General features: G+C 36.2%; 2 protein-coding genes and 2 pseudogenes across 2 annotated transcripts; 1 reads left to right on the plus strand and 3 right to left on the minus strand.

Moving 5' to 3' along the window:
* Positions 1-2913: 2913 nt before the first annotated feature.
* LOC145584271 (heat shock 70 kDa protein 18-like) lies at positions 2914-5438 on the minus strand. The gene is made up of 2 exons (XM_081641149.1): positions 5228-5438; positions 2914-4625 (listed from the first exon to the last, which is right to left on the minus strand). The coding sequence occupies exons 1-2, from the start codon at positions 5436-5438 to the stop codon at positions 2914-2916; spliced, it is 1923 nt and encodes a 640-aa protein (XP_081497275.1).
* A 1359-nt stretch (positions 5439-6797) lies between these two features.
* On the plus strand, positions 6798-10098 carry LOC145584272 (heat shock cognate 70 kDa protein-like). Its single transcript, XM_081641150.1, has 2 exons — positions 6798-7017; positions 8278-10098. Exons 1-2 carry the CDS (start codon positions 6798-6800, stop codon positions 9930-9932), a joined length of 1875 nt encoding a protein of 624 aa, XP_081497276.1. The 3' UTR covers positions 9933-10098.
* Positions 10099-10843: 745 nt separating this feature from the next.
* On the minus strand, positions 10844-13585 carry LOC145584273 (heat shock cognate 70 kDa protein pseudogene; annotated as a pseudogene).
* Positions 13586-14854: 1269 nt separating this feature from the next.
* LOC145584274 (heat shock cognate 70 kDa protein-like) overlaps positions 14855-26370 on the minus strand; it is a 36835-nt pseudogene continuing 25319 nt past the window's right edge.

Raw genomic sequence — 26370 nt, forward strand, 5'->3', positions numbered from 1 at the left:
ACCGGCCACCGCAATATAACCAAACACCTATGCGGCCATGCAGGTATCATCCTTAACAAATACGTAATAAAGCGATTTTGGTTGAGATTTTTTAAGAACAAAAACATAAAAATCAAGAACTGAAAAATTCGAAATGCTACAAAACGAATTGATGAACGAAATTAAAGATCGAAGTTCACAGTGAAACATTGAACAAATTAGTGAATCATAGTAACAAATTTGCATGATAATTTTGATTTTGGATGAAGAACAATGAAGAACAAACAATGAAGAACAGTTTTTGTTTTTAATTTTTTAATTTGATTTTTAATTTAATTTTAATTTTCTGATATTAATTAAGAAATTAAAAAAAGAATTTCAGAAATTATAAAATATAATATTCGAAAATTAAAAAGAATTTCTTAAATAAAAAAAATGAATTTTAATTAATAAATGCTTTGAAAAATCAAAGATGACATGTCTTATAACATCTAATCAAATTATGTCACGTCATTAGGCTTATAATAGTCACTTTTCAAAAGGCTACTCCTCATGTGCACCAAATAATAATAATAATAATAATAATAATAATAATAATAATAATGAGTAGCAAATTTAGCTAAACAAGTTTTTTTACACTATAGTGAGACAAGTTTATCGTTGTCATGAGTTAGCCCCTTCAAGTTAAGTCAGGACATGTTGAGCTTGATGTTCTTGATAACCAAATTTGGTCGCACTAGCATTCATTTTTTGGGTTGGTTCGGTTATGTTCTCGATCTCTTCTATTGTTGGCATATGGTCGTTTGGACAATAATGTTACAGAACTTATGCAATAGAAAAGAATCTAAATTGCTTTGTGAGTAATCTCTTAATTTTCTTATGTTGTGTGATTGATTTGAAGATTTTGTATACTATAGAAACCTTAATATGTGACCATGTATTACTGTAAGTTATTTACTTGTATAATTTTATTCAATTTGTTGTATGTTGTCGATGTTCATTGATTTTATATATGTCTTGATCTGGACCAGAGTTTATTTTGCTGCATTATTTACCTTTTCTTTCCGCGATACATGAATGGATTGAAACTACTGCATATAATGTTAAGTCCATAAGTATTTATTGATTAGCAGTTAATAGGCAGGGATTTCAAGGCTTTAATTTATTATCATTATATATATATACATGTATACTCCACTTTGTCTTCTTGTCATACTCCTAGTTAATATTTTACATTGACAATCAATGGCAGATGTAAAGAGGCTTATTGGCAGGAGTTTTGATGATGAATCTCTACTGAACGACATGAAGCTTTGGCCATTTAAAATCATTGGTGAAGAAATAAAACCCCAGATTGTGGTGAAATACAAGGGTAAAGAGAGGTCATTTGCACCAGAAGAGATTTCTGCTATGGTCCTCAGCCAAATGGCGGAATTTGCTGAGGACTATCTTGGCACTATTGTGAGGGATGTTGTTGTTACTGTACCGGCTTGCTTCAACAATATACAGCGTCAGGCAACTAAGGATGCTGGAACAATTGCTGGACTGAATGTGGTGCACATTGTCAAAGAACCAATGGCTATTGCCATTGCTTCTTTGGTCATTATTGAGAATGCAAGATTAGAAGTCAAATCAGTAAGTGGAAACACCAACCTGGGACCCTATTGTTGCAAAGATACTATAGAATGATGGTGCTAAGGCAAGTGGTGCCTATTGATTCCGAAACTTGGATTGTTGGCATTGATGATTAAGCTTGTACTTATACCATTACACCAGTACTACTATAGTACTCTGCTAGAAAGAAGAAAAAAAAAAAAAAAAACTCATTTTAGATAATTTTTGATCATTTCATTGAGTAGTGTAGACATTTTAGCGTCTGTACATCTACATGTATGTGACTATCAAGCTTGAATTAAAGCCGATATGGAAAAAATTTAGTCTGGTTTTCTTTATGAGATATATCAGATTTTGCTGTTAGCCAAACTTTGTACTAGTATTTCCTAATGGCTTGGATGGTTAAATCAGTGAGACATAATGTGGACTGTCATTAATGGACTGGAGTAAGCAGCAGCAGTATATATTCTGGTGAAAGATTGTACAGAATATAAAGATATGATCTGAGGCTAAGTTGCAATAAGAAATCTGTTTATAAATGTGTAACTCTTTAAACTACTCTGTAGACAAGCCTCCTAGCCTTGTGAGGTCCTCTCTGAGTCTATGTATGTAAATTCCACGGCAACAAGAAAGCTTGAGTTTTATTTGTTAACACGGTGTCAATACTGAATATACAAGATCACATCGAACCACATCTATATTTACAACTTCATCACATGTTCATACAACACAGTACACTTGAAGACTAGATCAGATTAATTCCTCATTTGCAGAACCTAAACATTGTAGTACAAAGCAGAGACAAGCAGCAGCAAGCGTTATAATGTTAAATAATGCTAGAAAATTGTTCAATTTGATATATATACTGAGGCAAATTCATCATAAAGTGCACAACAGAGGTTTACAATCAACAAGTGACTGAAAACGAATTGTTTCAAACAGAAATTCACATGAAGATGAATTGTAGTCGTACAGCATCAGGAATAACAAAAATCGACGTGTGGCTTACTAAGTCCAACATCTGTAACACAAATGAACAACTTTTGACATGCAGCAACGAAAACCAGATGAATTGTGGAATAGGCACACAAAAGCTAAAATCTAAAAGAGGCTTATAACAGTACTAAAATCAAAAGGATTAAAAAGTAGTCAGGTTCCCAAAATCTAAAACTTTACACAAATAAAGCATCAACATACATTGTTCAGAAAGTAATTCAAACTATTTGTCTATTAAATGACAAACTAATTTTAGACTAAGATAGTAGTATATCCAAAAGTTTTAAATTAAAACTTCACAGTACAACTCACAACAAAGCTCTGTCAATCGAGCTCCACAACTTCAATCTTGGTTCGAGAATAACTAGCGTCACTAACATCTTTCAGCTGTTGACGCAGCTTTGCAATGATATGAGCACAACTGCCCTCAAGTTCTTTGATTTTTTCCTCAAACATAGAAGCTTCAGCATGGATGGTATTCCATTTCATCCATTGTGCAGTCTGATCAATGGCATCCCCAAGCTTCCTCTTGTCTTTTGCACCGATCTTCTCTCCACTACCTCTTAAGGTATCCTCCATCTCATGTATATAATTCTCCAAAGTGTTCTTGGCATTCGCGGCCTTCTTTTGCTCCTTATCCTTAGCAATGTACATTTTGGCCTCATTTGACATCCTATCAATTTCCACCTTTGATAACCTCCCTTTGTGATTTGTTATAGTAATTTGGTTCTTCTTACCAAACTCTTCTTCTGTTGATGTCACAGTCAAGATACCATTGGCATTAATGCTGAAACAATCAATGACCCTGATTTTTCCTTTTGGTGCCGGAGGGATGCCAGTAAGAAGAAAGTCACCCAAGAAGTTGTTCTCCTCAGCAATGGGACTCTCGCCTTCATACACACTAGTCCTCATCCGAGTTTGGCGGTCAGAGACAGTGACCGAGTTCTTCTTTACCTTGGTAGGGATCGGTGTGTTTCTTGGAATCACAACTCTGAAAGCGCCACTTCTTAGCCCAACACCGAGAGATAAAGGAGTGACATCAACAAGCGAAAATTGCTCATCTTGTCGTACATCACTCAAGATTGCAGCATAAACGGCTGCACCATAAGCAACAGCCTCATCCGGGTTCAGGCTTTTGGATATCTCCTTTCCATTAAAATAGTCCTGCAACATTTGCTGAATTTTCGGGATCCTTGTCGAACCACCCACAAAAACAACATCATCAACATCACTCTTTCCCACTTTGGCATCCTTCAAACACTTCTCAACAACATCCATACAATCCCTGAACAAATCCATATTCATCTTCTCAAATCGAGCACAAGTTATGGTAGACGAAAAATCTATTCCATCAAATAGACAATCAATCTCAATATTAGTCTCAGTAGTCCACGAAAGTTGTCTCTTAGCCTTTTCACAAGCAGCTCTCAACCTCCCAAGAGCTCTAGGATTGGCACTAATGTCTTTATTGTGCTCTCTTTTAAATTCCGCGACAAAGTGACTCACCATTCTACTGTCAAAATCAACTCCACCAAGGTGGGTGTTACCACCTACAGCAATCACTTCCACAACGTTTCTTTTAATAGTGACAAAAGAAACGTCGAAAGTCCCTCCTCCAAGATCAAACACCAACACATTCTTAGGGGTAACTTCATTGCTCTTAAACTTGTCAAAATTATAGACAATTGCAGCTGATGTTGGCTCATTAATTATTCGTATGATATTCAGTCCAGCAATGACTCCTGCATCTTTAGTTGCCTGACGTTGTGCATCACTGAAATAGGCCGGAACAGTAACAACAGCGTTTTTAACTTCCGAGTCAAGATAGGCCTCTGCAGTTTCTTTCATCTTCGCTAGCACCATTGAGAAAATCTCTTCAGGAGCAAGTTTCTTCTCTTCACCCTTGTGGGTGACCATGATCATGGGCTTCTTTCCGTCGCTACCATCAGGACAAGCAACTACTTTAAAAGGCCAGAGCTTCATGTCCTTTTGAAGCTTGTCATCGTTAAATCTTCTACCTATGAGCCTTTTGGCGTCTGTACATACTCATTAACAAGAAGTTAGGAACTGATGACAGTATGACACTGTCATCTTACAAAAAAAGTCATTTTCAACCTCAAGTTAAGATTTAATTAAGGGACATTCATCAACTCATTTGCCCACTAAGGAAAACAAGTAATTTGCACCTAATAACATAGTGTGTTATTACTTTATTAGTGTTTATAATAACATGTTCATGTTATAGGTTTAATTTATTGTAACTGCATATTGTATAATTTAGGCTTAATCTTAAACATATTTTGAGATCACCACTATAATTCAATTCGGAGACAAAACCCTTATCCATAGTATATAGGTTCAAGATGTTTTAATTTCGTATTTTGTAGAAATCTAATTAACCAGCAAATCAAATTCATTAATAGTCTTACAAACATTTATACAGAAAATCTAAATTAACAAACCAAATCATGAACATAAAAACTATAATTATTTGGTCAACGGTGAAATTCAATTGAAATCCTAACACAAAACAAATACTACAACATTAAACTTTCAACTTTTCAAGCAACTATTCATGCTAAGAATTGGGAGCACATCATCAACCAAAAAAAGAGAAAAAAAAGAGTTAATAACAAACCATAAATAGTGTTTGAAGGGTTCTTTCCCGCTTGGTTCCTTGCCGCCTCGCCGACAAGACGGTCGTTAGGGGTGAAGGCCACCCAAGACGGTGTCGTACGGCTTCCAAGGTCATTAGTAATGATCTCTACACGATTTTGTTGTGCCTGCCACACTCCTACACATGAGTATGTTGTCCCTAAATCGATGCCTATCACCGGCCATTTTGCCATTTTCCAAAAAGCTTTGAAACAAAATGGATTCAAAAAACAAGTTTGAAATATAGGAAAGTTCTTAATCAAAAATAATTTCTCAATACAATTTACCCCGCAACTTCAATTAGGGTTTAATAAGTGGGAAAAGTACTGAGAAGTTAGGATTTAAAAGGGGGGAAAGGAGAAAACAGGGGGAAAAAAGAAACTTTAAGTGGTCATGTGACTTTTTAGGCTGAAAAAAAATCAACACACAAAATGGTCAAAGGATAACCTGACCTTTTGTAGAAATTGTGATATACACTCGGGTGTACGGTGCACCCAAGGATATTATTTGCTTATTTTGATGATTATGACTCATTTTATCATCAAATGAGCAAACAAATATCTTTGAATGTAGTGGGTGTATGTACCGTACACCCGGGTGTATATAACAATCTCTCGACCTTTTGAGCCTCTTTTTTTTATAAAACGACATTTTAAATAAAAAAAAAGGTCTACATAAAAGAAACTTCCTCACAAATTTTTCTATTTTTTTATTTACAAGTTCAATGCATAATATTTTCCATTAAGCAGAGTTGTAGAAATTATAATGTAAACCGTGTTTTTTAAAAAATTTAATCATTGAGGATCTAATAAATATACTAGTAAAATCATAAAATATAGAAAATGTAAAGTATGTAAGTAGGAATAATGAAAAATTTTCTTCTAGGGGCTTGCCCCTCTCCTTCACCCAAAAAGAGAAAGAAATAATAAAAATTTTAAGTTATTTTATCTAAAAGGGAATTTTTCATGGCCGCACTATGTGGCGGGGTCTCGGTCAGAGGTTACTCGAATTACCCTTAAGTAACCACTGGCTGAGTAACCCCTGACTAAGTAACACTCAAATAATCCCTAAACGAACCCCTCAATTAACCACTAATCGAGTAACTCGAAAAAATTAATACCCTAATTAAGTAACTCAAGTAAAAGAATTATTACTACAGCTTTTACTAAAGGCCTGTTCTAATTGACTGAACTGAATATTTTATAAGAGAAGAAAATTAAGAACTGAAAATAATTTGAAATGAACAGGCTCTAAATTACGGTTTCAAAAAAAAAAAAAAAAAAAACAGGCTCTAAATTACCCAAAAGTCTACCAAAATAACCGAAAAAAATAAAAAATAAAAAAATAAAAGGGAGAATAGAGCTCTTTCAAAAAAAAAAAAAAAAAAAAAAAAATAGAGATTAGAGAAAGAGGGGAGACCATCCTTGTATAAAGTGCAGCTGTAGCAGTGAATTGGCAGAAGTGCCGCTCAATTTTCTCTCTCTTCTACAAATATTACCGTAAATGATAACAATATCATCAAACTTTTTTTTGGTATTTCTATTTTACCAAAAATGGAAGCTACAGCTGAAACTCCGTCGCCGGCGATAGGAATCGATCTCGGGACGACGTATTCATGTGTTGCAGTTTGTCAAAATGGAAGGGTCGAAATAATTCCCAACGATCATGGTAATAGAACGACGCCGTCTTGTGTTGCCTTTACACCGACTGGACGCCTTATTGGAGAAGCTGCCAAGTATCAAGCTGATGTCAATCCTTCCAATACTATTTTTGGTAACTTTATTGTTCTTTTTTTAAAGATTATATTCAGTTAGATTTTACAATTAATTAATTGCTACAATTGTTATCTTGAATATGGAGTAACATTTATGAATAGGTGTTTTTGATGTTGTTGAATTTTGGGTTTATTACTTTATTGTTCATTCAACGATTCTAGCTATTTATTTAATTATTTAATCATTTACTGAATTAGTTTGGCTATATTCTCTTCTGTTGATAATTTTGTCGAATTTTGGGTTTGATTTTTTTTTTTTGCAAAATTATGGGATTTCTTGATGATTAATGCTTAGGTAGCTAAAATATTGGGTTTGATTATTTAGGATACTAGGCATCAAATTTGTAGTAAAAAATCAAAGTAAAATGAAGTATTTAATTGAAATATTCTTTTTGGGAAGATTATGAATTATATAATTGTCCTTATTGAAAAAAATGAAAGAACCAATTTTCTTGATGGAGGAAGTAACGATTGTCAAATTAGGTGGAAGTACATTATAAAATTTGTAAAGAATATATGAAATCACTGGATAAAATGTGTGCAAATTACAGAAGTTATCATAAAATGGCTATAAATTACACAACTATGAGAAGCAAATACTTCATGTATTATATTTTTTTTTGTAGACTTCGAAAAATATTTCTAGTGAGACAAGTTTTTTTGGGCGTCATGACTCATGATGTTGATCTTGATGTTCTAACAATCGAATTATGTCATACTAGCTAGCGTTCATTTACTGAATTAGTTTGGCTATATTCTCTTCTGTTGTTGCGAATTGTATGGCCGTTTGGACTAGCTATTGTAAAGGATATGATGACTCCATTTGAACAATAATGTTTCTGAACTTATTATTCAATAGAAAAGAAAATGAATTGTTTTGTGAGTAATATAATAATTTTCTTACGTGATTGATTTGAAGATTTTGAACATAAAGATCCCTTAATGTGACATTGTATTATATAGTTCAATTTGCTGTATGCTGCCAGAGTTCATTGATGTTCATTACAGTTCATATATATCTGGTTTTGGATCAGAGATTTAGAGTTTATTTCACTGCATTTTCATCCTTTTCTTTCCACAAAAAAGTAACTAGTTTAAACTACTGCATGTCTACATCAAATTATAAGTTCACAAAGTATTCATTGAATAGCAGTTTGTATGTAGTATGGGTTACAGGGCTTTATAATCTTCATACTCGATGGAAGTAAATTACTTTAATTTGGTTATGCAATCATCCTCTGTGTCTTCTTGAATAGCAGATGTAAAGAGGCTAATAGGCAGGAAATCGAATGACGAAACTCTACTGAAAGACATGAAGCGTTGGCCATTTAAAGTCAATGCTGAAGAAATAAAACCCAAGATTGTGGTGACATACAAGGGTGAAGAGAAGTCATTTGTAGCTGAAGAGATTTCTGCTATGATCCTCTGCAGAATGAAAGAATTCGCAGAGGCCTATCTTGGCACTTCTGTGAGGGATGTTGTTGTTACTGTTCCAGCTTACTTCAATAATCTACAACGTCAGGCAACTAAGGATGCTGGAACAATTGCTGGGCTGAATGTGATGCGCATTATCAATGAACCAACGGCTGCTGCCATTGCTTACGGCTTTCACAGGTTGACTAATGATAGAAAGAATGTGTTGGTATTTGATCTTGGCGGAGGTACTTTTGACGTCTCATTGGTCATTATTGAGAATGCAAAATTTGAAGTCAAATCAGTAAGTGGAGACACCAACTTGGGAGGAAGAGACTTTGACAACAGAATAATTGAACGCTATGTGACTGAGATTCAGAGGAAGTATGGAAAGAACATTAGAGAGAACTATAGGGCTATTGAGAAGCTAAGAGCTGCTTGTGAAAGAGCAAAAAGAATCCTGTCTACAGCAACGTCAACTAGTATTGTGATTGATGACCTTTTCGAAGGCTTTAATTTTTCTTCAACCATTACTCGTGTTCACTTTCAGAAGTTGAATATGGATCTGTTTGAGGAGTGTTTATGCCTCTGTTGTAAATGTTTAGTGGATGCTAACTTTGGTGAAGATGATATTAATGAAATTCTTCTAGTTGGTGGGTCAAGCAGGATTCCGATGGTTGAGCTGCTGTTACAAGGTTTTTTCTGTGGGAAGGAGCTTTGCAAAAGCATTAATCCTGATGAGGCTGTTGCCTATGGTGCTGCCGCCCAGGCTGCACTCCTGAGTGGTACAGATCACATGACTTTTTCAGTTGTTGATGTCACTCCATACTCTCTTGGTATTGAGTATTGTTATGATCCTGAAGATAAGGGTGTTGTTATCCCGAGAAACACTCCAATCCCAACGAGGACACAAAAACTACTTCGTACTACAGAGGACAACCAATGCACACCTTCATTTAAGGTTTTTGAAGTTGAGGGATCCAAAGTCAGAGACCATTATTCATTGGGTGTTTTTAAACTCCCTAATATTGCTCCTGGACACAAAGGCGTTCCTAAAGTAAACATCTGTTTTGAAATCAACGCTGATGGCATTTTGAAATGTTCTAACCAAGATTTGGAAACTGGAAGTATGAATGGAATTCCATTTTTAAATCGTAGTGGGCGATTGTCAGAGAAAGAAGTCGATAAGATGATGCAGGATGCTGCAAAGTTCAAGCTCGAGGATGATTGGCAAGGTCTAAGGGTTAAAGCCAGGAATAATTTGGAGAAGTACACTAAAACTATATCTGATCTGCTCAGAGATCATGGTAAGAAAATTAAGCTCAAGGACAGGCGGAAAATGAGTAAAGCTATTGAGAAGACCATGCTATGGATAGATTGGAATTATCTTCACACAGAAGCATGGAGATTTGATGAAAAGATGAGAGAGCTACAGAGCATTTGTGACCCTCTTGTTGCAAGCATGCGACCGAATGACGGTGCTGGGGCAAGTGGCACCTAGTGATTCCGATCCTTGGATTGTTGACATTGATGATTAAGCGTGTACTTATATCATTACACCAGTACTAATCTGCTAGGAAAATTAACTCATTTTAGGCAATTTTTTTGTTTTGTTTGTTTTTGTTTTCTATTTCCACTGTAACTAGGGTAGTCTAGATATTTTAGCCTTTGACGTCTACGTATATATGACTATCAAGCTTGAATTAAAGCCGGTATGGAAAAATTTTAGCCTGATTTTCTTTATGAGATACATTAGATTTTGCTGTTAGCCAAATTCTGCACTATTTGTTTTTCTTTCTCTCCTTTTTTTTTTTTTTTTTTTTTTCTTGTAAGGAAAATTCTGTACTATTTCTGAATGGCTTGATGGTTAAATTAGTGAGACATAATGTGGAATATCATTAATGGACTGTAGTAAACAACAGTAGTATATATTCTGGTGAAAGATTGTAGGAGTACAGAATATAAAGATATGATCTGAGGCTAAGTTGCAATAAGAAAGCTGTTTATCAACATGTCACTCTTTAATTACTCTGCAGACAAGCCTCCTAGCCTTGTGTGGTAAGGCAATTATTCTAACTCTACGCATACTTGAAGACTAGATCAGACGAAGATGAATTCCTCATCTGCAGGTATTACAAAGCAGAGAAAAGCAGCAGCAAGCATTATAATGTTATATAATGCTAGAAAATTGCTCAAATTGATATGTACTAGTACATCAGAGATAACAAAAGACAATGTGTGTGTTTCTGAGTCCAACATATGCAACACCAGTAAATCATACCAAGCATTAAGCTACAAAAAATCGTGTAAATCATGGAAGAGGCCAGGAAAATAAGCAAAAGCCGTAGTTAATTAACCAACTTCGATGACCTGTACATTAATTCATATCAGGATGTATGGCAGGACCAGCAGTCAGCGACCTTCCAGTTCAGTCATTTGCATTTGTGCAACAAGAGGATTGCAAATGCCTTCAAGCTCTTTCAATTTCTCTTCAAACATACAAGCCCCGACAAGATGGCAATTCCAGTCCAGCCATTGCATTGTCTTCTCAATAGCATCTTCTATCTTTTTCTTGGCTTGCTCATGAAATTTATTCTCACTATCTTGCACCAAATCCAATATGTTATCAGCGTAGTTCTCCAAGGCAAATCTTGCTTTGACCGCCTTCTTGTTTTCCATGTCGTCAGCCAAGTTTTTCCTAGCATCCTTAGCCATCCTATCCAGCTCCACCTTTGACAACTTCCCACTATGGTTAGTAATGGTAATTCTGTCCTGTTTTCCGGTGTTTATTTCTGTTGCTGACACAGTCAGAATACCATTGGCATCAACTTCAAAGGTGGCAGTCACCATTACGTCGCCTTTTGGAGCAGGAGGAATCCCTGAAAGAGTAAACCCGCCTAAGAAGTCATTTTCCTTCCCAACAGGCCTCTCCCCTTCATACACATCGAAATCCAAGCTAGTCATATTGTTCCGAGGAGTTGTAAGTCCATGGCGTACCTTTTTAGTTGGAATGGTTGTGTTTCTTGGTATTACGACACATAGACCACCACCATAAAGTTCAATGCCTAGAGATAAAGGGGTGACATCTATCAGTACACAGTCATTATTTATACGTGCTTTACTCAAGATCGCAGCTTGTATGGCTGCACCATAGGCAACAGCCTCATCAGGGTTAATATTTTTGCACAACTTTTTTCCATTGAAGAAATCTTTCAACAGCTCTTGTACCTTCGGAATCCGGGTTGATCCACCAACAAGGATAATATCATGAACGTCTCTCTTTTCAATCTTGGCATCCGTTAAGCATTTGTCTACAGAATCCATGCAATTTGTAAACAAATCAATGTTCAACTTTTCAAATTTGGCACGGGAGATGGTCGATTTGAAATCAGTATACTCATAAAGGCAGTCAATGTCAATAGTAGCCTCAGAGGACAATGAGAGGATCCTTTTTACCCTTTCACACGCAGCTCTTAACTTCCCAAGAGCCCTAGGGTTGTTACTCATGTCCTTTTTATACTTCCTCTTAAACTCGGCCACAAAGTGGTTAACCATTTTATTATCGAAATCCCCTCCTCCAAGGTGGGTGTTCCCACTTATTGCTTTCACTTCAAATACACCGTTCTCAATCCTTACCAAAGATACATCAAAAGTGCCCCCGCCAAGATCAAAAACCAACACATTCTTCGCAATCTCTGTGTTGTCAGTAACCATCTTGTCAAGGCCATAGGCAATGGCTGCAGCTGTAGGCTCATTAATAATGCGCACTACATTGAGTCCAGCAATGGTGCCAGCATCTTTAGTTGCCTGACGTTGCAAATCATTAAAGTACGCAGGAACAGTGACAACGGCATTTTTCACTTCCATACCAAGATAGGCCTCTGCAATCTCTTTCATCTTCATAAGGATCATTGAAGATATCTCCTCAGCAGAAAATTGCTTCTCTGCACCCTTGTAGGTGACCACAAACATCGGCTTATTGTCTTTAGAGGGAATAACCTTAAAAGGCCAGAGTTTGTCACTTTGCACTGTTTCATCAGTAAACCTTCTTCCAACAAGCCTCTTTGCTTCTGTAATTAATATATAGAATAATTAGATATTGTAACTAGAAACTAAATTGAAAATGTAAATATAAAAGAAGAAAATGGATTGGAGTATATGACCGTGCAATTTTTGAAAAAATATGTCCTTAATTAATAGCGACAAACTAATGCACATTGTTGCAACAACATTATTTTCTAAAAAATCGAAAAATTTTCTTTTTTCCAACATGATGCAATTTTCTCGAAATACTATCTGCTCCTTAATTAGCAATTTAGCACCCAATATTAAACTTTTGAAAGGTTATTGGATGGATAAACATAAGTCTGAAATACTTCACTTCCCTAATTCCTCAAGACACTTTCACAGTTCACTTACAAATTATTAAGACTAGGCATTGTCCATACAGCTTCCTCTGTCGGATTTTAAATAAAGCTAAAAGCAGAGAAAGATTATGCACTTACTAAACATTAAGAGAAATTGACATAGATTCTTCAGTCTTAAAACATTCTTCATACTTTTTGGATTAATCTTTGATTAAAAAAACTGATTAAAACCAATAATTACATGAATTAAAATTGACTTTGAGTGTACAAGCTTCATCTTAGATTTAATTATTCTCAAAAGAACACCTATGTAGTAACATTATGTCCCCTAAAAAAAATGTAGTAACATTATGTTCCATTAATTAAAACTCAATTAAATCAACCACAGAGTATATTATCTTGTTCACAAAAATTAACTAATTAATCTAGCAAAAATTCTGTTATTGTGGAAAAAAATTCTCAACCAACTACAACCAAATTTAATGAGTATGATTAGTGTAAACTCTTAATCAGCAGTAAATTAAAAAATATTAAAGAAAGAAACTTGGAGGATGGAGAAAAAGTACCAAAGATGGTATTGGTAGGATTAGTGGTAGCCTTGGTTGACGGAAGCGTCGCCAATAAGGCGTTGAGTTTGAGTAAAAGCGACACAAGAAGGCGTCGTTCTGTTTCCTTGTTCATTGATAATGATTTCAACACGATTGTTCTGCCAAACTCCAACACAAGAGTAAGTGGTTCCAAGATCAATTCCTATTGCTGGCCAACCGCCATCGCCTTTGCCTTTCATCTTCAGAGTTTGATTTACTATTTGAGTTCAAAGTTTAGCGTCGGAAATTTGAAAAAAAAAACGTCGGGGATTCTAGTAGTAGTAGTAGGAACAGGACGAGGGAAATTTGGAGAAAGAATTTGTGTTGCTCTTTATTGAATCTTAAAATCTCTTTATATCAGGCTTTTTTTTTTTTTTTTTTTTCCTTTTGAGGGACTCTTTATATCAGGCTAATGGCTAAATAATCCCACAATAGTACTTGGTATTTAAGTTAGAGCAATAAACTTACAAAGATTTAATTTTGAATAATGGAAAGAAAGCTGCATACAACTAGGAAAGAGTTAAGAAAGTAAGACATTAAAATTATACTTGGTATAATCTTTCCTTAATTAGACATTACTAAAGAATAGGCAAAATTGATATAAACCACCTTTTTTGACGAACTTTTTTTGAAAAAACCACCTTTTATGTTGTTTTTGTTTTTTTACTAAACCACTTTTTTAAGTACCTAAGTTTTTTTATTGCACCAACCCTATTCCAAATTTTGACGAAAAATGTAACTGAGACGTCAAAGGGGCCCACAACTTGTGTTTTTCCCTCCCAAAAACATTCGACCCTTCCCTCTATATAAATGCATGACTAAATTAAGTAAAGCTTTGAAAAATCAAACCTAATTTTACTGCACAAATTAAATTGTAGTCTTTGTTCATTCTCAAACCCTAAACTGAGGTAATTGAAGTGGATGGTTGAGATGGAAGGGAAGGTTTTGCTATGATTGTTGATTTGGAAGTGGATGGTTGAGATGCAATCCGTTAAATAGGGGTGGTGCAATCAAAATTTTAGGTATTTAAAAGGTGGTTTAAAAAAAAATAAAAAGATGGTTTATACCGATTTTGCCTGAAGTAACTTTATGTGACACTGACATACAGAATTTGTGCGGGCATGGGCTAACACACAAGTCAGTACTCTACCAAAGAAAAAGAAGGGGAAAAAAAAAATCAATTATTGATATTTCATTTGCTAGAGAAATACATGGCAGAATTAAACCTACCAACCTGTGAGCCTCCAAGCAATATATCCAAGAAATACATGGCAGAAAGATCACTAAAATTACGATAGTCAAATTGCGATTAAACAAACAACAGTTTGATTTCCAAATCCATGGACCATACACAATCTATACGCCATTGCCGAATACATGTTTAATAAATAAATCAAGGATGCTTTAGTAAAACTTGATTCAGTGGCTCCCTTGAAAGCATAATCAAAAATAAATTTAGAGCCATAAAACTAGTACTTGAAGGCTGTAGCTGTAAATGATTCCATATAATGGCGCTTAGATACAAAAGTAGAATTTAAGAACCTTAGAGCTAAACCAATTAAGCAAAAGTAGCAACCACTTATAAGCAACTATAACTTATTTTGCTAAGCCTAGTTTGGCTCGATTTTGGGGATCTTACCACTCAGAGGGGAGTTGTTCTGGTGCATCTTAGCAATGACAGGGTCGCAAATGTTCTTGAGCTCAGTCAACTTGTCTTCGAACTTAGAAGTATCGGTGGCATCATGATTCCAATCCATCCATTGAATTGTTTGCTCAATTGAATCTTCAATCATATTCTTGTCCTGCATCACAATCTTTTTCCAAAATTGACCACTCATGATATCCCACATTTTGCTGATATATACCTCCAAGTTAAATTTTGCTGTGGCCACCTTCTGTTTCTCCATATCCACTGCTCTACATTTCTTGGCCTCTTTCACCATCCTATCAATCTCCTTGCTTGATAAGTTCCCGTGGTTGTTAGTGATGGTCATTTGATTCTTGTTTGCAGTGCCTTGTTCTTCTGCTGTCACGATCAAGATGCCATTTTCATCAATTTCAAAGGACAACATTACTTTAGCAACACCTATTGGGGCAGGGTTGATTCCCCATAAATCAAACTTGCCCAAGCAATTGTTGTCCTTGGCAATTAATCTCTCTCTTTCATACACTGAAAGATCCATAGAAGTTTGATTGTCTTTGGAAGTCCAGTAGTTCAGCACCTTCTTTGTTGGGATCGGGGTGTTCCTTGGAATGACAACACTCATCCCATCACGTGAACTCTAATTCCAAGTGACAAAGGAGTGATACCTACAAGCAAAAAGCATTCATTATGCCGAAAGCCACTCAAAAGTGCAGCATGAATGGCAGCCCCACAGGCAACAGCCTCATCTGGATTAAGGCTATTGCAGAGCTCCTTTCCATCAAAGAAATCCTTCAAGAGCCGTTGGACTTTAGGGATTAGATCCACCAGCACATACAACCTCATGAATATCCTTTTTTCCCATCTTGGCATCTTTCAAACACTTTTCTACAGGGTCTATAACATCACTGAACAAATCCAGGTTCAGCTTCTCAAATCGAGCGCGAGAGATGGTTGAAGAAAAATCGATACTCTCGTAAAGGCAACCTAATTGAATGCTAGTCTCGATAGTTGATGAAAATGCTCTCTTCGCCCTTTCACAGGCAGCTCTCAACCTGGCAAGAGCTCTGGATTGCCACTTATATCTTCATTGTGCTTCCTCTTGAACTCGGCCACAAAATGGCTCACCAATCTGCTATCAAAATCCCCTCCTCCCAAGTGTGTGTTCCCACTTATGACTTTGACCTCAAACGAATCCTTAGCAAGAAGTACAACAGACACATCAAAAGTCCCACCACCAAGATAAAAAAACAAGAACATTTCTTGCAGCCTCTTTAATTTCAACAGCCTTCTTCTCAAGACCATAAGCAATGACAGCAGCAGTTGGCTCGTTGAGGATACGCATGACATTGATCCCTGCAGTAGTGCCAGCATCTTTAGTCGTCTGTCATTGCAGATCATTAAAGTAGGCAGGGACAGTGATGACAGCATTCTTTACTTCTGTACCAAGATAAGCGTCTGCAGTCTCTTTCATCTTCACAAGGATCATGGCTGATATCTCTTCAGCGGCAAAATGCTTCTCTTCACCCTTATATGTGACCACTATCATAGGTTTATTGTCTTTATGAGGGAAGGAATTGAAAGAACTTTGAATGGGCAGAGTTAATTTTATGTCACTCTGAACCGTTTCCTCTGTAAATCGCCGACCATTTAGCCTCTCACATCTGTTATACGAAGTAGATTATTGAAAAAGGAGAGAGTGAAGTTCAACCTTGATCATACAAGAACAACGGAGTAATTCATCAAAACTCATTCCAAATAAATAAATTACTTGAAGACAATAGGCAAAATTAATTCTCTTATACAAATGCCAACAATACTATTCTCTTACACTGTAATTTCCCATAGGAACAAGAGAAGTTCCTTGTTTATGATTATGAAACAAATGCCAACAATACATTTTTTTTTTTTCCAAAAACATTTTAAGGCAAAATAAAAATTCATTTTGTGGATATATTATGAAACCGGCCGGTGCATTGCTAGCATGGTGAGATCGTTTAATATATATCATAAGGACAATTAACATCTAATTAGTATTTGATGAAAAATTATCATTAGTCATGAAATCCAAAGTGTTAGTTGTTAAGAACGTGCCAAAGATAATTTTTTTTTTATTTTTATTTTTTGGACAATCAAAGTTAAAATCTATATAATGTAAATACCAGTATAACACTCGGTTCTTCCATCTTTCATCTACCATCCGGAAAAAAAATAACAAGATAACCACTTTGAAAAATGAAGTGGGAGAGTGGTTGGTTGACCCTACTAAAATACATGATCACATTCTTTTTCACTTCTCCTCCCTTTTCACCTCTGACAATATTCGCCCTCCACAAACGCCCAACTCTTCCCAGCTCATTCGGTGCTGTTCCATTCCCTCCCTTCTCGAACTCAAAGAAGCTGTTTTCTCAATTGGTGCCTTAAAGGCCCCGGGTGAGGACGGATTTCATGCTCTTTTCTTCCAACATTTCTGGAAACTAATCAATTCTGACTGCCATTCACTAATCTCTTCCATCTTCACCTCAAGAGTCATCCCTCCAAATCTCAATAAAACAGTAATCTGCTTAGTTCCAAAAATTCGAAACCTAACAAAAATCACCAGTTATAGGCCCATTAGCCTTGTAAATACTTGCTACAAATTTGTGTCAAAGATCCTTGTTCAGCGAATTAGGCCCCATCTGAATTCAATCATCTCACCCAACCAAAACAGTTTCCTCCCCGGCCGTGGAAATGATATCAATTTTGTCATAGCATCTGAGATCATCCATGCCACGGGGAAGAAAAAGAAGGGTAGAAAGGGTGTCTTTGCCCTTAAAATCGACCTTGAGAAGGCGTATGATCGCCTTGAATGGCCATTTATACGCCACTGCCTCCTCTACTTCAACTTCTCTTTGGATACCATTGAACTCATCATGAGCTGTGTCACATCCGTCTCTTCCTCTATCCTAATCAATGGCCGCCTCTCTCAACCCTTTACCCCATCAAGAGGCTTGCGTCAAGGCGACCCCCTTTCCCCATACCTATTCATAATTTGCTTGGAATACCTCTCGAGGATGATCCATGAGGAATGTGAAAAAAAGAGTTGGAACCCATTTAGATTTAGGGGAGGGAAAACGTCCATATCCCACCTTTTGTTTGCGGACGATGTCATCCTATTTGGCCAGACAAACAAAAAAACCTTCTCTCCTTGAAAAAAACCCTCTCAGATTTCTTCAAAATCTCGGGGCAAAAAATGAATGATCAAAAGAGCTCCATCTTCTTCTCTCCGAACACCCCTACATCCTCAATTGATGATTTTGAACAAGAACTGAATGTTACAGCAACCTCAGATCTTGGCAAGTATCTAGGATTCCCTCTCTCTTTAAAAAAAACCAAGCAAAAAGACTCTCCAGTTCTTAGTAGATAAAATAGGTGCCAAACTTGCGTCTTGGAAGAGCAAAACCCTCACCAAAGCTGGTCGTAACATCCTCATTCAGTCTACCCTGCACTCAATCCCAAGATATTTTATGCAAACCCTGTATTTCCCAGCTCAAATCTGTAAAACGCTTGACTCCAACTGCTCAAGAATTTTTTGGGGGAACTATGATGAATCTAGGAAGATAGCATGGCTATCTTGGGAAAAAATTTGCAAGCCAAAAGACCATGGGGGCCTGGGTTTCCTTAAACATGAGCATCTCAACCTAGTGTCTCTTTCCAAGCTTTGTTGGTCTATCTATAATAACAAGGGATGGGCAGCAAATATCTTAAGAGAAATCTACATAGATAACAAGGATAACCCCACCCCATTTAACAAGGGGTCATATATTTGGGTGGGTGTGGGAAAGGCTTGGAATTTATCCCAGAAAAGCTTTGCTTGGGAGGTGGGAGATGGCAGCTCTATAAATCTTTGGGATGAGAACTGGTTTACAAACCTCCCCCTTAGATTTTTCCTTTATGGTCCCATCAATTTCCATGCTACTAAACTCACTTTATATGAGATCAGATTTGCTTCTAAACCACATCTTGAGGATCTCCTTTCATTCCAACTAAGTGACAACCTCTTTAACCTTATCCATTCTATCCCTTTCTCAAATACACCAGATTCTCACTTCTCCACCTGGACTTACAAAGCCAAATTCGACTCTAAAAAAGCAAGAGCATCTCTACTTGACAGCTTGGGTGAATCCCGTCCTCCTCCTGATTTCAAATGGGACTTAATTTGGGGCTGCCATACCCATCCCAAAATAAAGTCTTTCTTGTGGCTACTTGTATGGGATCGCATACCTCACAAGTTCAACTTAAACAAAAGAATCCCTTCTATCTCTCCAAATTGCCCTTTCTGCCCAAATACTCATGAAACATTAGCCCATCTCTTCATCTTTTGTCCAAGAGCCCAGCAATTTTGGGACCTTCTTCCCTGTCCTGCTACCATTAATTTCTCTGGCTCCTGGACTAACTGGTTGTCACAGAATCTCACTCTTTCAGCAGACTCTTCCCATGGAATTCCATGGAAAATGATTTTTTGTTTTGCTCTTTGGCACCTTTGGCTTAGAAGGAATGCTTGGACTTTCTCCAAACAAAACACCCCCCTAATCTCATCAGTCAACCAGTGCATCTGGGCTGCTTCAGAGTCTTACTACTGTAAACCAACCTCTGAAAGTCTTAAGCCCTCGGCTAAGCACTGGCTTCCTCCTCCCCCCCCCCCCCCAAACTGTCTCAAAATCAATTGTGATGCCTCGTTCCTTCCTCACTCTAAGGAAGCGGGGGTGTGCTGTAGTGTGTAGAAATAGCATGGGTGATTGGGTGACTGGTCTGGTTTGGAAAGGTTATCTTCCTACTAGCCACGATGCTGAGTTAAAAGCTTTGGAAATGGCTCTAACTCTAATCAGAGATAAACATTGGAACAATGTCATTCTTTGTACTGATGCTAAAAGGGCAGTTGAAGAGATTAAGGCAAATGAGTTTATCCCTAACTCTCCATCATTAATCAAATCATGCAGGGACCTGCAAATGGACCTCCAAGTGGATATGCGCTATGAAGGGAGAGGCAGCAACGAGGTTGCAGATGTGCTAGCAAAGGATGCAAGGAAGAACTTAGAGGCGATGCACCAGATTTGTATTTTGATCAACCCTCCTCTAATTTGTAATGATGCTTTTGTGAGAGATAAAACTCTAAGCACTGAGAACTTGTCTTTTAATTGTGCTGGTGATGACCCAGCTGCACATTGTTGTAACTTAACTCTTAACTAATTATGCATCCTATTCTTAAAAAAAAAAAGTAAATACCAGTATACCACCATATTTTGCGATTTTCACTGCCAGTTAAATTCCACTCTTTGGATTTTACTACCTTTACTCTTTTTTTTTTCTTTTTTTTTATTATTATTATTACAGTAACTCTTAAATTCTACAGACCTTAACCTGTTTCTAGCAGCTAATGAAACGATTTTTAATCATCAACCCAAAACTCAAATTCTTTTCAACGAAACATGAAGAGAGCCGAGCTTTCCCCACATTTTTTGCTTAATTTAATTACCAAGCTAATTTTTTAATCAGAAAAAGATATCAATTTGAAGAATCCCCAATTTAGATAAGAATTCTAAGGGTCTGTCCATTTCAGCTTAATTTCAGTTTAGTTCAGTTTACTCTATAGTTCAGCTCCAATCAATTCAGTGCGGTTTCTAATTTCCTTCTCTAATAAAATATTCAATTTAGTTCAGCTCAGCTCCAATCAGTTCAGTTCAGCTCAGTAAATGTAAACATGCCCTAATTTTAGGTTTTTAATAGGGTGAAAATTAAGTCATTTTCACCTAAAATTAATATGAATTGTGATAATAAATGAGAGTAATATGAAGCTAATTGTAGCAATTTGGGCTCGATTTTAATAATTATAAAAATCCTAATTTTGCATGAACCCTCTGGTAAGGGAATAATCGGTCGTTGGACAATCACCCTAAAACCAAACAATATTTCTACCTAAACCAACCTAAGACAAGTCTAGGGTACTGTAGACACCCAATGGTGTCTCCCCAAAAAACCAAACCCGGTGATGAATACTATTCACGTCGAATCATAATCGAATGAAGTGAAAGTGTGGAAAGTCTAGTGTTGCGGTTAGTTTTTTATTTCTTTTCTTTCTCTCTGTTTTCGAAAACCTATTTTATGAAAACAGCCAATCCAGTTTAGTTTGATCCATGGCAAGGGTCCAATAATAGTGTAGTTGGATTAGGCTCGAAATGAGCTTTCCAACGATATATTATAAGCCCAATTCCGATGAATACTGAGGAAGTTATGGCCAAAATACTAAACTAAGCCCGGTTTGACTTTTATATGCGGCCCAATGATCTAGAGGAGGGCCTATTATGGTTTATGATTCCTAATGCAATTAGGATTGATTATAGTCTTCTAGAATTTCCTAGAAGGTTTTTTTGAATCCTAATGTGATTAGCATTGATAATTGAGTTTTTTGAGTTTTATTTAGAATAAAAGAAGTGTTTTAAATAAAATCACAGTTTTACCCCTCGTATACTTAATTTTATCAAAATATGAAAACGTGTGGAAAAACTGTCTGCAGCGTCTCACCACAGGCTGTCGCTTGGCGACAGTCCTGTCACGCGGCGACAGAGGCTATTGTGGCGACAGGGTCGTGTTTTATTCCTTTTCGAACTCCGATTCCTTTTTTATCATATTCCGGCTGATTTTCATTATAAATAGCGTCCTTAAACCTCCCTTTTTAAAATCACCAACTCTCATCAAGAATTTCTTGATACTCTCTCTCTCTTTCTAAACCAACTTTTCACAAACAAAATTCCACATTCATTAGCACTAGACACACCTAGCCAAGTTCGAAGTTGCCTTCGCCCTACACGTGAAAGGTTATAATTTCTGAGGGTTTGGTCCCAAATCTCTATTTCCATTATTTAATTTAATTGTTTGATTTTATATTTTCCTTGAAATTACTAACGTGTGTATTTTGTTGTTGAAAGAGGTACGAGGCATCCAAGTAAGTACTTTAATTGTTTAATTGATCTTATGATACAGAAATCGTGTTAAGATTGTTATTTTGGTTCCTAGTATCATGTTAGGATGCTTTCCTTAGTATGATATCTAGGTTGATTTGCTTATATCAATTATGATTTCTAGGATGCTTCCTATTTTCTTTCCTAATAGCATGTTAGTATCATGTTAGGGCTAAAGCTTTGATTTTTATTGTTTAGTGACATGCTAAGGTTTGTTATTAATCTTGTTAGTATCATGCCTAGGATCTTGCTAATAATATTATGCTTTAACATGATTATTATTGTTATAATTATTGTTTTTATAATTATGATGATTGTTATTATGTTGCTTGATCTTATATTATATTTATTGTTGTTGCTTGATCACACCTTTTATGCATGTTTAACGGGAATTTGTACTTGTAATCACGCTTAATAAGATAATTAATAATCTTGTTTAGGGCTAATATGGTTATAATTCAAGTGATCGCCAATAATAGTTTTATTTGTGCATTAAATTCAACCAACATAGATAAACAGGTTTAGGGTTAACCTATTGATTGCATGTTAGTCAGAAAGCGCACATGAATACGAGTAGAATAAAGTAGAGGCCTATTTAGGGCAGGTTCAATCTCTTTTAGGTTGGATTTGTACCTTCATCCCCAAACACCAGTCATGGTTCCAGACCTATTGGAGTTGACGATCTCATGGATCGTTAAGGGGTGTAACCTTCACCATGTGAACGGTTTACAAGTTCCTAAAACTTGTTGGCGACTCTTTTGCTCTAGCTTACTTCCCTTTGGACGCCACCATGCTTAAGTGTATAATCACAGTGGGGTTCAAGTGTGGGATGGCTTGAAATATTCCCTACAGGTACATAAGTAAAGGACCGTATCCACACAGAATGGGTCAAGAACACCAAGAATATGAAACGGTTGTAAGCTAGTTCCGTCACAAATTGGGGGTTTTGATTAAATAACTACTATGGAGACAAACACTAGGGGGAAATGGGAACCGACACCAATCAAACCAACGGATCAAAACAATAGGCAAGCATGAACACAAATTGGGTGATAGAAGGGGCACTCAACATTGCCTTATTTCGAAGCCACAACACTAAGCATTCCTAAACCAAACTCAACTAACAAGATAGGCCAACCAAGTCTTAACGATGAGAAGTAGACTACCAACTCGAATTTGTCTTTCGACCGGTCCAAGAAAGCATTAAGGCACAAGTAATCGGGATTTCTCGCCTAATTATTGCAACTAAAACTACTAATTCATCCAAACAAGGAACCGTAATCAAGAGGAATTTAGCATAATCATATAAGAAAATGCTTACAACTAGGGCTGTGCACCGGTCCAAAACCGGACCGGACCGGACTGGGACCGGAATGGACCGAAACCCGAAATCAGTCTTTTTTAAGGACCGGGGACCAGACCGTAATCAACCGGTCCGGGTTCCGGTCTGGACCTGTTTATTACGATCCGGTCCGGTTTTGGACCGGAATGGACCGAATTGATTTTTTTTTTCTTCCCGTTTTTTGCCCTGCTTTGACCTGCAATGTTTATGTAGGTAGTACGCCATTTTTTTAACGTTTTTGTTCTATTTTTGCGTTGTCCATTTTTGTACCTAAAATTTATAAATCACAATATAAAATAATAATAATAAAAATAAAAAACACACTATACATCTTAATACAAACCGAAAAAATTCCAAATTTATACAAAACAAGTCCCAAGTTAAATACAACACCAAAATAATAATTCAAGTTTAATGAAGATGAGCTATGTTCTTCAATCTTGATAATCTCTGATCTCCATTTTTCTATCAAATCACCAACATATTTAATTCTCCATCGACCATATGTCCATATGCACCACTAGGCTCTAGCAAAAAGGGGAAAAAAAATCATCAACGTTAAAAATTAAAATTTTAAAGATACTTTAAAAATAAATAAGTGTTGAAACATTACCTCCGATCCAAATATTAAATCATGCAAAATTGTCCACAAAAATGACTTCATGATCTCCATCATCAACTTCCACCTCTAATAAAATGTAAAAATAAACATTAAAATTTTCAAAATAATAAATGATGAAAGTAATAGTGTAAGAAATTTGAATAGAAATTATACCTTTCTCAATCTCCTCTAAATCTTTTACTTTTTCTTCAACATCAACTTCCATGATTCCCTTTGGTTTAAGCCAATCTTGAGAGCAAATCAAAGCTTGAACAATCTTTCATATACAACCAAAAAAATTAAAAAAAAAAGCAACATAAAATATAAGATTATAAATATGTTAAAATAAAATAACTTATAACTTGAAGCGAAAAACATTACCTTAGGCGTCAAAGAACTTCGAAAAGGATCAAGATGGCGTCCTTCCCTACTAAAAGCGGATTCTGATGCAACGGTAGAGAATGGAATGGCTAGTATGTCACGTGCCATACGTGAAACAATCGGATAACGATGTCCATTTTGTGCCCACCAAGATAAAGCATCCATTTGTTCTTCCTCCGGCCTTAATTGTTCATTAATGTATCTATCAAACTCACTATTTGCAAATGCACTATCTCCTCTCATCCTTTTATTAACTCTACCCTTAACTTTTGCAAAATAGTCCTTATTCTTACTCTTATCTGCCTCATTAACATCTACATCAATTGGCACATGATCTTCACTTTGGCCACTTTGAGGAATGAAGGAAGAATACAAATTTTTATACTCTTCAAATAAAGAGTAAGTAAATTGCTTTACTTTAGCACCAAGTCTTGTCCCTTCTTCCTCTCCATACATATCCCTAAGTGTTTCCTCAACAATACAAAATTTGGATTGATGATCAAGAATTGCAGCAACATATATAAACATATTCATGTTCGCTACTTTTCCCCAATATTTATCAAATTTTTTTTCATTGAAATGGCCATAGCTTGAAAATCCAAATCATCACTTTTTTCCCATTCATTTAACAAATCATAAACATATGCAATGTCAAACAAACCTTTATTACTTGTCACATAAAGAGAACCAGAGATTTGACGAGTCAAATGATAAAACTCCTCCAAAAACAAAACTAACCTTCCCACCTTCACCCAATCGTCATGTTCAGGAGGTTTTTCATTATCCTTCACACCTTCTCCATCGGGAAGTGACACCCCACCAAATTTTTTTTGAAATTTCAAAGCTATTTCCAACATCATGTAAGTTGAATTCCATCGAGTAGGGACATCAAAGCATAAAGAAGATTTGCATTGTATATTAGCCTTTTGAGCAAGATCTTTGAACCTAGCAATTCTAGCAGGAGAATTCTTGATATATTTTACAGCATCTCTAACCCTATCAATGCACACACCATGCTCCCTAATACCATCCCACACAATAAGATTAATAATATGAGCTATGCATCGAACATGAAGAGAATTTCCATTATTAACACATCCAGTTCGTCAAACCATTCTTTTCAAATGTGCACAAGCAAGATCATTAGAGCTAGCATTATCAACTGTAACAGTGTACAACTTATCCTCGATTCCCCAATACTCTAAACATGCCTCAACTGCTTTACCAATGGCCTCACCCTTATGACTAGAAATAGGACAAAAATTTATAATTTTTTTATTCAATTTCCAATCACTATCTATGTAATGAGCTGTGAGACACATATAGTTGATTCTTTGAATTGAGGTCCAAGTATCAGTTGTGACACAAATTTTTTGACATCTCTCAAATGATTGTTTAAGTATTGCTTTTTCACGATAATCAAGGCGTAAACAATCACGAGCAATAGTTGTACGACTAGGAATGGTAAACCCAGGACAAGCAACTTTCACAAAATACTTAAAACCAAGTTTTTCAACATGTTTGAATGGCAATTCATCGGTAATGACCATACAAATCAATGCTTCTCTAACCTCTTTAAAATTTACAACCCCACACTTCATTTTTCCAGCCTCATTTTCATTTTTAGTACCATTAAAAATTCAATTGATTTTACTTACCCTTACCCTTGTCTTTATTTTCAGGATTACCAAAGCAACTTTCAAAATGGTTTTTAACATTTTTAGTACAATTAACATTGCCATCAGAAGCAAAAGTTTTTGGACAAAACTTACATTCAGCACGTAGTTTGCCACCATCATCTAAGTACTCAATGTAGTTCTTCCAATATCCAGCCTTTCTCTTGGTTTTTGTTCTGATCAAATACTTCCGTCCCTCCGTAAGTGTCTTGACCGGAGGCAAGGATTGCCGCAATAAATCAATATCGGTGTTGTTAGCAACATCCGAAAGTGTTTGTGTCCTCAGAAGAGTATATAGGTGCTCTTTTGGATTGGGAGCTCGCCATCTACAACATTATATGTAAT

The sequence above is a fragment of the Chenopodium album genome, chromosome 16, assembly GCF_948465745.1.
Source record: "Chenopodium album chromosome 16, dcCheAlbu1.1, whole genome shotgun sequence".
NCBI lineage: Eukaryota > Viridiplantae > Streptophyta > Magnoliopsida > Caryophyllales > Amaranthaceae > Chenopodium > Chenopodium album.

What these genes read in the sequence shown, in the direction of transcription:
- LOC145584272 (XM_081641150.1), top strand. Translation starts at nt 6,798, where the DNA reads ATGGAAGCTACAGCTGAAACTCCGTCGCCGGCGATAGGAATCGATCTC. An exon ending in TCCTTCCAATACTATTTTTG is followed by an intron (nt 7,018 to 8,277) that starts GTAACTTTATTG and finishes CTTGAATAGCAG; the next exon opens with ATGTAAAGAGGCTAATAGGC.
- LOC145584271 (XM_081641149.1), bottom strand. Translation starts at nt 5,438, where the DNA reads ATGGCAAAATGGCCGGTGATAGGCATCGATTTAGGGACAACATACTCA. An exon ending in CCCTTCAAACACTATTTATG is followed by an intron (nt 4,626 to 5,227) that starts GTTTGTTATTAA and finishes GAGTATGTACAG; the next exon opens with ACGCCAAAAGGCTCATAGGT.